Source organism: Vulpes lagopus, chromosome 7 (genome assembly GCF_018345385.1).
Source record: "Vulpes lagopus strain Blue_001 chromosome 7, ASM1834538v1, whole genome shotgun sequence".
NCBI lineage: Eukaryota > Metazoa > Chordata > Mammalia > Carnivora > Canidae > Vulpes > Vulpes lagopus.
The window spans coordinates 92107467-92122542 of record NC_054830.1 but is presented as its reverse complement, the minus strand read 5'-3'; the positions used below and the strand labels follow the sequence as shown (position 1 = coordinate 92122542).

The 15076-nt window shown below is 40.5% G+C and overlaps 1 protein-coding gene across 3 annotated transcripts in view; it reads left to right on the top strand.

The window, feature by feature from the left end:
• Positions 1-15076, top strand: part of FOCAD (focadhesin) — a 308502-nt gene that overhangs the window by 277502 nt on the left and 15924 nt on the right. For all 3 annotated transcript variants that reach the window (XM_041762114.1, XM_041762115.1, XM_041762113.1), the window contains 4 exons: positions 5739-5867; positions 8103-8218; positions 10909-11169; positions 11952-12041. In XM_041762114.1, the coding sequence (XP_041618048.1) occupies positions 5739-5867; positions 8103-8218; positions 10909-11169; positions 11952-12041 (596 nt within the window). The remainder of the gene's footprint in view (positions 1-5738; positions 5868-8102; positions 8219-10908; positions 11170-11951; positions 12042-15076) is intronic.

Genomic DNA, 15076 nt, shown 5'->3' with positions numbered 1-15076 from the left:
TTACCCCATCCCCCCACCCACTTCCCCTTCCACAACCCTTTGTTTCCTAGCATTAGGAGTCTCTTATGGTTTGTCTCTCTAATTTTTCCTACTCAGTTCTGTGGGAACTCCTTTCCCTTATAATCTCTTTCACTATTTCTTATATTCCCCATATGAGTGAAACCATATGATGATTGTCCTTCTCTGATTGACTTACTTCACTAAACATAATACCCTCCAGTTCCATCCATGTCGAAGCAAAGAGTGGGTATTCGTCCTTTCTGATGGCCGAGTAATGTATATATTTTATATATTACCACATCTTCTTTATCCGTTCATCTGTTGAAGGACATTGTGGCTCCTTCCACTGTTTGCTTATTATGGACTTGCTGCTATGAACATTGGGGTGCAGGTGTCCTGGTGTTTCACCATATCTATCTTTGGGGTAAAGATCCAGTAGTGCAATTTCTGGATCATAGGGTAGCTCTATTTTTAACTTCTTCTAGCTTCCACACAATTTTCCAGAGTGGCTGTACCAGTTCACTTTCCCACCAACAGTGCAAGAGGGTTCCCCCTTCTCCACATCCTCTCCAACATTTGTTGTTTCCTGTCTTGTTAATTTCCACCATTCTCAGTGGTGTGAGGTGGTATCTCATTGTGGTTTTGATTTGTATTTCCCTGATGGCCAGTGATGTGGAGCATTTTCTCATGTGCTTGTTGGCCATGTTTATGTCTTCTTCTGTGAAATTTTTTTGTTCATGTCTTCTACCCATTTCATGATTGGATTTTTTGTTTCTTGGGTGTTGAGTTTGATAAGTTCTTTATAGATCTTGGATACGAGTTCTTTATTTGATATGTCATTTGATAATATCCTCTCCCATTCTGTAGGTTGTCTTTTAGTTTTGTTGACTGTTTCTTTTGCTGTGCAGAAGCTTTTTATCTTGATTAAGTCCCAAAAGTTCATTTTTGCTTTTGTTTCCCTTGCCTTCATGGATGTATCTTGCAAGAAGTTACTGTGTCCAAGTTCAAAAAAGGTTGTTACCTGTGTTCTCCTCTAGGGTTTTGAAGGATTCTTGTCTCACATTTAGATCTTTCAACCATTTTGAGTTTATCTTTGTGTATGGAGTAAGAGAATGATCTAGTTTCATTCTTCTGCACGTGGCTGTCCAATTTTCCCAACACCATGTATTGAAGAGACTTTTTTTTTCCTGGGATATTCTTTCCTGTTTTGTTGAAGATGAGTTGACCATAGAGTTGAGGGCCCATTTCTGGGTTCTCTATTCTGTTCCATTGATCTATGTGTCTGTTTTTGTGCAAGTACCATACTATCTTGATGATCACAGCTTTGTAGTACAGCTTGAAATCTGACATTGTGATGCCCCAGGCATTGGTTTTGTTTTAAAATATTCCTCTGACTGTTCGGGATCTTTTCTGATTTCATACTAATCTTAAGATCATTTGTTCCAGCTTTGTGGAGAAAGTCCATGGTATTTTCATAGGAATTGCATTGAATGTGTAAATTGCCCTGGGTAGCATAAACCTTTTCACAATATTTATTCTTCCAATCCATGAGCATGGAATGCTTTTCCATCTCTTTGTGCCTTCCTCGATTTCTTTCAGAAGTGTTCTGTAGTTTTTAGGGCATAGATCCTTTACGTCTTTGGTTAGGTTTATTCCTAGGTATCTTATGATTTTGGGTGTAATTGTAAATGGGATTGATTCCTTAGTTTCTCTTTCTTCAGTCTCATTGTTAATGTATAGAAATCCTTTCAATAGTTGCAGAGAAAGTGTTTGACAAAATATAGCATCCATTCCTGATTAAAACTCTTCAAACTGTAGGTATAGAGGGAACATTCCTCAATATCTTGAAAGCCATCTGTGAAAAGGCCACAGCGAATATCATTCTCAATGGGGAAAAACCAAGCGCCTTTCCCCTAAGATCAGGAATGTGAGAAGGGTGTCCACTCTCACCACGGCTATTCAACATAGTACTAGGAGTCCTAGCCTCAGCAATCAGACAACAAAAAGAAATAAAAGGCATCCAGAATATAAAGGAAGGGAGAAGAAATGTGTGGGAAATATCAGGAAGGTAGACAGAACATAAAGACTCCTAACTCTGGGAAACGAACTAGGGGTGGTAGAAGGGGAGGAGGGTGGGGGGTGGGGGTGAATGGGTGACGGGCACTGAGGGGGACACTTGACGGGATGAGCACTGGGTGTTTTTCTGTATGTTGGTAAATTGAACACCAATAAAAATTAATTTATTAAAAAAAAAAAGGCATCCACATTGGCAAAGAAAAAGTCAAACTCTCCCTCTTCACAGATGACATGATACTGTATATAGAAAACCCAAAAGACTCCACCCCAACATTGCTAGAACTCGTACAGCAGTTCAGCAATGGAGCAGGATACAAAACAATGCACATATTAACCATTTTTAAATATAAGGTTCAGTAGTGTTACATAGATTCACATTGTTCTAAAACCAATCCCAGATCTTTTTCATCATACAAAACTGAAATTCTGTGCTCATTAACTAATGCCTACCCTTTCTCTCCCCTCATAACCCCTGGCAGCCATCATTCTGTTTTGTTTCTATTAATTTGACTACTTAAATATCTGATATAAATAGAATCATATAGTATTTGTAGTATTGTGACCGTCTTATTTCACTTAACATAGTGTCTTCAAGATTCATGTATGTTGTAGCATATGACAGGATTTCCTTTCTTTATAATGTTGAATACTATTATATATATAATATATATTACATATACGTATACATTACATATACATTTTGTTTATTTATCCATTGATTGATGTTTGGATTGCTTCTACCTCGTGGCTATTGTGAATAGCACTGCTGTGAACAATGATATACAAACATCTCTTCAAGCTTCTGCTTTCAATTCTTTTGAATATATGCTCAGAAATAGGATTTCTGGATCATATGACAGTTCTTTGTTTAGTTTTTGAAGGAGCCACCATACTGTTTTTCATAGCAGTTCTACCATTTTGATACCACCAACAGTACACAAGCGGCCCAGTTTCTCCACATCTTTACCAACACTTGTTTATTTTATCTTTTTATTTCCTTTTTTAAAAAAAACAGTAGCCATCCTAATGGATGTGAGGTATTATTTCATTGTGGTTTGATTTGCATTTCTCTAATGATTAGTGATGTCAGCACATCCTTTCACATCATTATTGGTCATTTGTGTACCATCTCTAGAGAAGCTCTACCCATGCTTCTCCTTCCCCATATGTAGCATCTGCTGATTTAACCTCTGCTTCTCCTCTTTGCTTATGCTTCTCCTTTCTGCAGTGTTTGTCCTTTTGTTGATTCTGTCCCCACCTCAACTTTTCCCTCGTCCTGCCCCTGCTGATCCAATGCCTCTTCTGCCTCAGCTTCTCCTTTCTGCAGCTGTTGTTTCTCTTACTCCTTCTGTCCCCACCTCTGCTTCCCCCTTGTTCAGTCCCTGCTGATCATGTTGCCTCTTCTGCCTCAGCTTCTCCCTTTTCCTATGCTTCTCCTTTCTGCAGCTGTTGTTTCTCTTAGTCCTTCTGTCTCCACTTCCAACTTCCCCCTTGTCCAGTCCCTGCTGATCCTGCTGCCTCTTCTGCCTCAGCTTCTCCCTTTTCCTGTGCTTCTCCTTTCTGCAGCCGTTGTTTCTCTTACACATTCTATCCCCACCTCAACTTCCCCCCTTGTCCAGTCCCTCCTGATCGTGTTGCCTCTTCTGCCTCAGCTTCTCCCTTTTCCTATGCTTCTCCTTTCTGCAGCTGTTGTTTCTTTTACAAATTCTGTCCCCACCTCAACTTCCCCCTCGTCTAGTCCCTCCTGATCGTATTGCCCCTTCTACCTCAGCTTCTCCCTTTTCCTGTGCTTCTCCTTTCTGCAGCTGTTGTTCCTCTTGCACATTCTGTCCCCACCTCAACTTCCCCCTCGTCCAATCCCTCCTGATCGTGTTGCCTCTTCTGCCTCAGCTTCTTCATTTTCCTGTGCTTCTCCTTTCTGCAGCTGTTGTTTCTCTTACTCCTTCTGTCCCCACCTCTGCTTCCCCCTGGCCCAGTCCCTGCTGATCCTGCTGCCTCTTCTGCCTCAACTTCTCCTTTTGTGTTTCTCTTTTCTGCAGCTGTTGTTCCTTTTACGCATTCTGTCCCCATCTGAACTTCCCCCTGGTCCAGTCCCTGCTGATCATGTTGCCTCTTCTGCCTCAGCTTCTCCCTTTTCCTGTGCTTCTCCTTTCTGCAGCCGTTGTTTCTCTTACACATTCTATCCCCACCTCAACTTCCCCCCTTGTCCAGTCCCTCCTGATCGTGTTGCCTTTTCTGCCTCAGCTTCTCCCTTTTTCTGTGCTTCTCCTTTTGCAGCTGTTGTTTCTCTTACACATTCTGTCTCCACCTCAACTTCCCCCTGGTCCAGTCCCTGCTGATCCTGCTGCCTCTTCTGCCTCAACTTCTCCTTTTGTGTTTCTCTTTTCTGCAGCTGTTGTTCCTTTTACGCATTCTGTCCCCATCTGAACTTCCCCCTGGTCCAGTCCCTGCCAATCATGCTGCCTCTTCTGCTTTTGTACTTCTCCTTCTTGCAGCTGTTGTTTTTCTTACCCATTCTGTCCCCACCTCAAATTCCCCCTTATCTAGTCCCTGCTGATCCTGCTGCCTCTTCTGCCTCAGCTTCTCCTTTTTCCTGTGCTTCTCCTTTCTGCAGCTGCTGTTTCTCTACGCATTCTGCCCCCACTTCAGCTTCCTTCTTGTTCAGTGCCTGGTGATCGTGCTGCCTTCTTTGCTTCAGCTTCTCCTTCTCTGTGCTTGTCCTTTCTGTGGCTGTTGTTCCTTTTGTTGACTCCCTCCCATCTTTGCTTCTCCTCTTTTGGTGTCTGCTCACTATTGCTTGTCTACTGATCCTGCCCCTGTTTTTCCTTTTTCTACTGATGCTTTTCCTTAGTCTGCTGCTCCTTCTGCTGGTGCTGATTTTCCTTCTGCTGCATATGTTGATCCAGCTGCTTTGTTTCTCCTTGCTCTTTTACTTTTTTACACATCATTTCAGGTTTCCTTCGAACTTCACTTTTACATGGCCCTTTGTGGCTACTGAAACCCTGACTTGCTTTATGGCTCCACTCCTAATTGCTCCAGTGTCTCATCATTTCAATTTTAAATTAAACCCCACCTGGAAAAAAAAAGATTATGTAAAAGCTATAGCTTTAGGTCATAGATAGCTGATCAGCCTGTGAATTAGCTGTACTATTGGTACTCACCTCTGGTGCAAGCAGCCATGGCCATGGCTAACGAGTGCAAGTGGTGAATCACATGGTACAGGTTGTGACCACTGTGGGCCATGGGGACTGAGGGACTTTATGATCATTAGAAGGGGCTGTGCCTGTGTAGGCAGTGATTGTCTCCTTTTCTGGAAGTGGATCAAGGACCAAGTGAATGAGTAATGAGGCAACAGTGTAGATATGTTACTCTTTTAGAAAGTTGGATGAAGTGCCTGCAGGAGAGTTTGGAAGACAGTTAAGGAGTGATGTGGAATATTTCTATCTAGCAAGAAGGGAAAACTGGAGGCAAACAGAAAGAGAACAGAGGGAGCAGGATTTTGTAACAAATAGTGTTTAGACTGAGAGCACAGAATTGAAGGACTGACCACAGTTGAAGGTGTGATGCCAAATCCTTTGGAACTGGGAAAAGGGAAAGTTGGCATTTCCTCCTTCACCATGCTGTCAGGGTGTATCATGAATTTTTTTTCCTTTCTCTTGCAGGTCCTGAATCTGTGCTCCCGTCACTTCTCAAAGTTGTAATGAAACCCATCGCAGCTGTCGGAGAAAGCTACCAGTATCCTCCTGTGAACTGGGCTGCTCTCCTCTCTCCACTTATGAGGCTAAACTTTGGTAAGTACCAAGTGTTTTTAGGCCTTCAGACTCTGCTTTTAGGATGTGACCTGATTAGAAAAATAGATTCTGGGTCACAGTTGGTGGTGACTAGATAGACCTTTGGGATCTTATAGTCTTTCTTCTTGGATGGAACAGTTGGATTACTTCCACTGAGTCACTTTCTGAATTGTGGAGGCGAAGGAAGAGGAGGTCTGAAGATACAGACCAGAAGCACTTATCACAACAGTGCTTGACTGAGGTGTGTGTGTGTTGCTGTCTGCGTGGTGCAGGCCCCAGAAGGCCTGGTTTGGTGGTCCTCAGATGCATTGTCAGAGTTCTAGGAGTCAGGGAAGTACCCTGTGGTGGTTTGCTATTGCTGCTCTAACAAGTTACACAGATTTAGTGGCTTGAAGCTACACAAATGTATCATCTTATAGTTCTGTAGGTTAGAAGTTCCAACATGGTGCTTACTGGGCCAAGATCAAGGGATCAGCAGAGCATCATTCTTTCCCCCATGCCTGAAGGATGTGATGGTCTAAGTGTTGGTGTCCCCTCACCAATTCATAGGTTGACATCCTAATTCCTAACGTGCTGGTTTTGGGAAGTGATTAGTTCATGAATGTGGAGCCCTCTTAAATGGTATTCATGCCCTCATACAAGAGGCCCCAGAGAGCTCCTTCACCTCTTCCACAGTGTGAGGACGCAGCAAGAGTTGGCCGTCTACAGCTGGTTGAAAGGTTCCACCAGAACCGAACCATGCTGACACCCTGATCTTGGACTTCCACCTACCAGAACTATGAGAGAGAAACTTCTGTGGTTTATAAACCACCCACTCTGTGATATTTTGTTATACCAGCCTGAACAGACTAAGGCAGGGAGAATCTGTGTTTTTCCTTTTTCCCCTTTCTAGAGGCTGCCCACATTCTTTGACTTTGTGTCCCCCTTTCTTCATCCTTAACGCCTATAACAGCTAAAACCTTCTCACACTGTCCTCTTTCTGGTTCTGTACAACCTGGAAAATATTTTCCACATTAAAGATTCATGTACTTAATGGGTCCATTTGAATACTCCAGGATAATCTCCCCATCTCAGCAGTCCTTAACCTTAATCACATCTGAGAAGTTCCTTGGCCAAGCAAGGTAACATATTCACAGGTTCCAGGAGTTAGGAAGTAGACATCTCTGAGGACCATTATTTTGTTTAACACAGATACTCTGTGATGAGAGACAGAGGGAATGAATACCTCTGGTTCATCCACATCAACCTTTTTAATGGAGTTAGCATATGCAAATTTAATCCATTTACATGCCCCCCCCCCCCACCTCCAGAAAAAGATAGGGTGGGGAGAACAATTTTTTAGTAGTGGTATATTACTCTGTGTGTGTGTGTGTGTTTAATCCCATTTACATGCCCCCCCACACACACACACCTCCAGAAAAAGATAGGGTGGGGAGAACAATTTTTAGTAGTGGTATATTACTCTGTGTGTGTGTGTGTGTGTTTGCAACGAGTCCTCTATTATTTACAGTTGGGTGCTCACATACAGAAAGGTTTGTGAGCCATAATTTGTGTACAGTTGAAAGGATAATCAAAGATGATTTTGACTATGCACAGTTTTTCACTTAAATGCTTTCATTTGAACATTATACCTATATGAGATATGATGTCACCATACAGTGGTTCTGGAGATTTCATTTGAAAAATATGTTCTCCTGAGCCTTCCCTGCTTTTTGTGTGCTGTATGAAAAATGTTGGTGTTTTAGTAAAAATCCTGAGAAAGAAGAAGGAAAGATCTCATTGGGAAAATGTAGCTACCGATGGGAATCAGGCTGCTGAAAAGATTAGATCACTAGAGAATGTGGCTACATTTTTAAATCCTCCCAAACCTAAACAAATTTCTCTGTGCACTGAATGCAAGGTAGAGAGGAGGGAGAAACAGAGACAGAGAGTTTTAGCTAGAATTTTCTCAAAGTTTTGATAGTATTCAATTCTTTAGATTTCTTAGGACATCATAAGAGAAATTTCCTGAGCTAGAGCATGGCCATTGCCAGTTCCAAGTTTAACCCTGTGTTGCCAGTGTGTACCTTCTTTGCCTCACAGTGGAAAGGCAACTTGAATGAACTATCTTTTGGTTCATTCGAGTTCTGTTACTGGGAAAAGTCACACAAGCAGATGCTTTGATTTGAGACCTAGAAGTCTGAAAATGAGTCCACGAAGCAGCTATATAACCCATATTCTTTTCTTCTCTTGCAGGAGAAGAGATACAGCAACTGTGCCTTGAAATTATGGTGACACAGGCCCAGTCATCCCAGAATGCGGCTGCCCTTTTGGGACTGTGGGTGATGCCACCACTGATCTATGGGCTGAGTGTATGTAGCAATTCAGGGTGTTGGGCAACAGGAAGATATGGTTCTTTTGGGGGAGGTGAACATTCATTTGGGTATATGTTCTCAAAGTGAAGAGTAGACAGACGTGATTTTGTAAAACTTGGGAGCTTGGCAGTAGCTGGCCAGCCAATTGGGAGATTGTGTAATTCAGAACTCTGCTCTAGCCATTGGTGCTCATGCTTTCAGCTCCCATTGATTGCAAAAAAAAAAAAAGAAAGAAAATTATGGTCAGGTATATTAAAGTTCCTTTCTCAAGATCACACAGCTAGAAAATTGTAGAGTTATTGGAACCTGGGTTTATTTATATGATATGCAATATATGGGTTCAGTAGATATTAAGAGAACAGCAAATCCATATATGATCCTTCCCTTTCACAGAAAAGACAGCGATTCAGATGAGCCTTGAAGGCTTGGTAGGATTTTGTTAGGCATCCTGTTATAGGCACGGGGGGATGTAGGTGGGAGGGTGTAGGTGAGGAGAGTAGAACACCTCTGCTAGCACTGAGGAAGAAGTGACCTAGCCCTGTATCTACGATAGAGGGAGGGAGTCAGCACCTTCTAGGTATAGGCTAAGGGTGAGTAGGAATAATGGGGTCAGATCATTAAGAAATGTGAAATTAGCAAATTGTATGATTTTGAATATATTCCAAGCTAGGACAACCCCCTGCATTCCACAATTCCTTAGAAGTTGACCAATTGATTACAAATTAAATGATCCTATTTTTACTCTTCTATTCAGGAGGCTTTAATTCTTTGAGAAGAATTCAAAGTTCTCACATTAGTTGCTCAGTCTTTTAATTTTAGTTCCTCTCCTGTATCTTTTTTCTTTTATTTTTTTTTAATTTTTAATTTTATTTATTTATTCATGAGAGACACAGAGGCAGAGACACAGGCAGAGGGAGAAGCAGGCTTCATGCAGGGAGCCCGATGCAGGGCTCAATCCTGGGTCTCCAGGATCATGCCTTGGGCTGAAGGCGGCGCTAAACTGCTGAGCCACCCAGGCTGCCCATCTTTTTTCTTTTAAATTCTGCTACATATTCTAATGCTTTTTAATTGAAGGGGGATGTGATTGAAAGCTGCATCCTCTCTGTCGGCAATGATCACAGACTGTCTGCTCTAAGCACCTCCCATCTAGCTGCCAGTACCGAGCACTTGCTAGGTATCTGCCTCTTGTAAGCACTCAGTGAGCACTTTCAGACATCAGACGGAATCTCTCTTTAATTCTGACATATTTTTTTTTACAATCTTGAGTTATAATTTATATTCCATAAAATATGGCTATTTTAAGTGTACAGTTTGATGAGTTTCAGTACATTTGTAGATTTTCATCCATCACCCATCATATTTCCATTACCCCCAGAAAGTTGGATTGTGCCAACTTGAGGACGATCCCCACTCCCCGTCTCAGACCTAGGCTACCTCTGATCTGCTTTTCATCTCTGTAATTTTCCCTTTTTTAAAGAGAACTTTCCTATAAATTTAAATTTCATATAAACTTTGGAAAGTCTTTAGAATGGAATCATACAAGATGAAGTCTTTCGTGCCCTGCTTATTTTGCTTCTGAGAAGTAGATTTTTGGTTTCCATTTTACAGGTTGACAAACCGAGGCACATCTCAATTAAACAGTTTATATTGCTAAGAAATGGGAGTGAGCCTGGCTGACTCCATCTGTGTCGAAGACACTGTTCTCTTAACCCTTCCTTCCTCTTGAGTCAGGTATAACTCAGCCTGTTTTGTTTACCTCGAAACTATTTCCAGAATTCAGTTATCCTTCCTCTTCTCTTTTAGATCTCTGTTACTTTTTGGCATTTGTCCGTGATTGTGGACTTTCCTTACTGTCTTTGTTAATGAACACATTAAGTTTGTGAATTCATTTTCTTAATTATACACCTTCTCATTTACAAAAAAAAGATCAGAAACGGCATGTTCTTTACGGAGAACTCTTTCAGTAACTCATGCAACCACACTGATATTTTCTGAAATTTACTGGGTTTTATTCTTTTTAATACCGCTTCTTTTCAACTTGCTGCTCCTTGAGAAGCATGCTTATGTTTCTCAGAATTTTTGAAGCCTCCTCTCTTAACGTGTCTGGCACCGAGCTATTTTGAACCATGCCCCTTTTTCAGCTCTCATGACCTCCAGGGTGCCATGGTCAATTCCACATGGTCAGCTATTGCTCTTTGATCAGAAATGGTCCTGGCATGTCAGTTCTTTTTATTCCCTTATGCTTCCTAGAAGAAGACATTAATAAGATCAAATATTCTGGTGAGTTGATTTCCTGCAGATGAGCCTTTCACCTTGAGGATTTTTTTCCTGCCAGGGAATGTGACCTTTCAAGATTGAATAGCAATCGTCATGTACTTTCAGAAGTAGCATTTTATTCCCCCCCCCCCCCGCCCTTAAAATCTCCAAGGCTTAAGCAGAGTAGTTCACAGATAGATTGGCAGATACTATATATACACGAGTCGCCCTGGATCACAAGTCCCCATAGCAGCCAAGACTGCATGCATTCATGGCCCATTGGATCATGAGGCTGGCGGAAATGAGGGGCAAGGAAGTAACCTGAGCCTTTCCCTCTCTCAGCCCACCCTCAAACACAGTGATGACCTCGAGGTTTTGAGCACTGCCAACCCAGCCTTGCCTATTCCTGACCTCTCTACTTTTGCTTCCAGTTGAATATCAAGAAATACCTCCTGGTGTCTGCACCTCTATGGATAAAACATGTCTCGGATGAACAGATCATGGGTTTTGTTGAAAATGTGATGGTGGCAGTTTTTAAAGCAGCTTCCCCACTTCCCCATCCTGAGTTATGTGTGAGTGCCTTACAGGGTCTGAGTCAGGCCATGAAACTGCCCAGCCCTACCCATCACCTTTGGAGTCTGCTCTGTGAAGCTACTGGAAAAATTTTTGACCTTCTGCCAAATAAGATTCGGGTAAGGAACAAAAATATTTACATTCCTGACAATTTATGTTTGGGATTTTTTAAAGCCCTTTTGGCAAAGCAGGGAGGTGTATGTTTTAAGAATGTGGTGGGAAGGCTAGGAAGAAATAACCACATTTTTCACTAAGAATGTGTTTGCTTCCAAGATCTAAATTGAGGTTTAGTATTTAGAACCAAAGTTTTGAGCCAGCTTAGAAACAGGTTAACCAGTGCTACCCCAGGAAATATGCTGTTAGGCCTTTTACCAAATGCCTGCAGAAGACGAACAAGCTCAGAAACACTTACATGTTACACCTGGAGAATCTTTAGACTTATTGTCCAGTGTTTTTCTCTTATATCAAGTGACGTAATACTAGCCTTTCCCCTCCTGATTCCTGAATTATACTTTTACAAAGAAGTTAAGAATCTGTTTGGAATGATGGATTCTGATAAGAGGAAAAAAGTACAGTCACACAAATAGACAAGTACAGCCAAACAAATAAAATAATAGGAAAGATGATTTTTGTTTTGTTTTTAAGTAAACTCCTTGTCCAATGTGGAGCTTGAACTCATGACTCTAAGATCAGGGACCACCTCCTCTACTTACTGAGCCAGCCAGGTGCCCCAGAAAGATGTTTTTTTAATGATAAAAACTGGCCATATGTTTGGTTTGATTAAAATCTCATAAGCTGCTGTTCATGGAGGTAAGTAAAGCTAATAATTCATCAGAACATTGAGAATCTTGTCTCTTATCTTATATTGTATTTTGACATGCTTGTGATTTTTCTTTACTAGAGAAATGATCTCGAGGTATATGTCAGTGTAGCAAAATGCCTCTCAGAAATGACAGATGATGAAGCCAATCGGATTGCCCGGATGACTAAGGTAATAACATACCTGTGTATTATTTCCATTATTGAAGTGGGAATTCCAATTGAAGAGATGACTACAGTATCCTTTTGACTGAAGCTAGTTTTGCTTCATATTTGTTAGTGGATAATTTGAGGAAACTCTGTTTTGCTGTGGGATCTCATGTTCAGTCTAATGGTATGGATGGATAGATGGGTAAACAACTTTTTAACCTAGTTCAACTTTGTCAAGAACATTTTAGTGTCACCTATGGGCAAACGTAAGTACAGGATAATATCTTCAATACAAAATCCATAAGGGATTCCCATTCCATAAGAATGGGAATATTCTGGCTAAAGAACTTTCTGGTGCATGGAAGACATAAATAAGTAGTTTTGTTCTTAAATTTATTTTATTTCAGCTGGTACTTATCCTTTTGTAAAGAAGAAAGTTGGCAATTTGAAAAACACTGTTAGCCCAGACACAAGATAATTAACAAGTACTCCTTATACCGATGCCCAAAGGATGAATAACATACCAGTTAAGTTACACATTTAGCTAGTATAATAGATGTCTTATTAGATTGCACATAAACACTGAATGGTTTTTTTAAATTAATTTTTATTTATTTATGATAGTCACAGAGAGAGAGAGAGAGAGGCAGAGACATAGGCAGACAGAGAAGCAGGCTCCATGCACTGGGAGCCCGACGTGGGATTCAATCCCGGGTCTCCAGGATCGCGCCCTGGGCCAAAGGCAGGCGCCAAACCGCTGCGCCACCCAGGGATCCCCTGAATGATTTTTTTTTTTTTTTTTACTAGAAGTATATCCCAATGGACATACTTATATACATGTCAACCCTACATACCATGTAATAGCAGGGGTCTAGAGAACTATGAGCCCTCACCGGGCCAGTGGACCTCTTTCCATTTATTTCACCTGATGATAGGTTTGCCTCTTCACTTCAATCCTTGAATTTCTACATCATGTAGCAGTGATTTTCAAAATATGGTCCCTGAACCAGCCTGATGACTGGTTAGAAATGAAAATTCTTGAGTCCCACAAGGTCTGCTGAGTCAGAGGTGGGGCTCAGGAATCTGTCTTCTAACAGTCAGCGCAGGTGATTGTGGTGCATCCTGAGGTTTGAGAACCCTTGGTGTAGTTTTGGAATATCAGGATTTTGGAGAGGAGTTTGATTTAAGCTAAGACAAGCAGTATGAGGAAATGCTTAAGAGAATAGACTGGGCACCCTCACTGCTGGGGTTTGAAATCCAGCTCTGTAATTTACTAGCATTGTAACCTTGAATACATTTCATAATCTCTGTCTTAGTTTCCTTGTCTATAAAAGGGAGATATTATCACTTACCTCCCAGAGTTGTTTTGAGAGTTAACAATGACTTAATCCATGTTAACTTCTTGGAGAAGTACCTGATATAAGGCTAGTACTCAGTAATTATTTACTGTCATAGTTATCACATTCATGTAGTATATCCTATCATTATTTATGTAATAGTTTGAAGTAATGCATATAATTTACTTCATGGCATGTAGAGCTGAAGGTTGCTGTGTTATTCACCAGGGTTCTTAAAATACCAGTTAGAGCATTTTCACTAGAACTCACTGAATAGTGTTCTCCTGTCCTCAAAAGAATTAGTGTGTTTTACTGAGGTCAGTGTTTTCTATTCATTTTTGGAAAGAATAAAGAGCTCAGACTCCCTGGGTTCCAGTTCTTACCTCTACCACCTCAAGCCATGTGACCATAAGCAAGTTACTTAACGTCTGTGCTTCCAATGATCATCTATAAAGGAAGGATGGTGGTAGTCAGCTGCATAAGGTGGTGTGAAAATTCAGTGGCTATATAGTACTTCCCAAACTTTTTGGTCTCAGGACTACTTTAGTGTTTTAAAAATTGCTGAAGATTCCAAAGGACTTTAATTTAAATGAGTCATATCTTTCAATATTTACCATATTAGAAATTAAAACTAGGAAGTTAAAAAATATTTACTTAATAGTAATAGTAAACCCATTGCATCTTTACATAAATAGGAAAAAATTTTGAAAACAAAATCATAAGAAAAGTGGCATTGTTTCACATTTTTGCAACTTTCTAATGTCTGGCTTAATGGAAATCTCTAATATTGGATTCTCATAGCTTCATCTGTTGTGATGTTGTTTTGGTAAAGTATGTGGGGAAGATCTAGCCTTATAAATACATGTTGGTGGAAATGTGAAGAATGTGTTAATAGTTTCAGATAATTATGGATATCTTTTTTTTTTTTGATGTTGCAACAGAACTCAACAAATGGTGTTTTCTTCAGGGTAGGGACAGCATGTGGAGTCTGAATCCATATGAATAAACTTCACATAGTCTGTTATATTAAAATCCATTGGTCCGGCTTGCACTCTGGGTATAATATTACAAAAGCATTTGGAAAATACTGAATCACTGAGTTTTGAAAATCTTCTAAATGTTGATGCATTTCAGTATACAATATCAAAATATCACATTTGTTAAAATCATCAGAAGAGTCTTTCATGTATTGGGAAGCTGCCAACTCTTAGTGCAAATACAAATTTTCCCAAAGTCGAATTTTCACTTGAAAGCTTAGATTTTATCATTGGCAACAAATACTGTCAAGTATTTCCTTGAAGTGACAGTCTCACTTTCTTCCATTTAAAAAAAAAAAAAAAAAGTCTGTCAGATACTCCATTTGAATAACCATAGTTTATCCATCAATCATCAAGTAAATGGTGTTCCATAAAAAGTGGCTATTTCAATTCACAGCCCGAACATATGAGTGTTTTTCCTCAAAACAACTGTAAATACTTGGGTATGCCACAGAAATCCCTCATGCATACTTGCTATTTTGTCATCCATGCTATTTAAAAAGATTTGTACTAAGGGCGAAGGTTTAATGTAACTAATAATTTTTATTGTTTACAAGGGCATTTTAAATAAAAGTCCTTTCTTAAAAAAATTGCAAGTGGCCATGAAAAATACAGTGACTATTACTGTAGTTTTGGTGCAATTGTGAATATAGTTTGACCTCACAGACCCTTTAAAAGGGTCT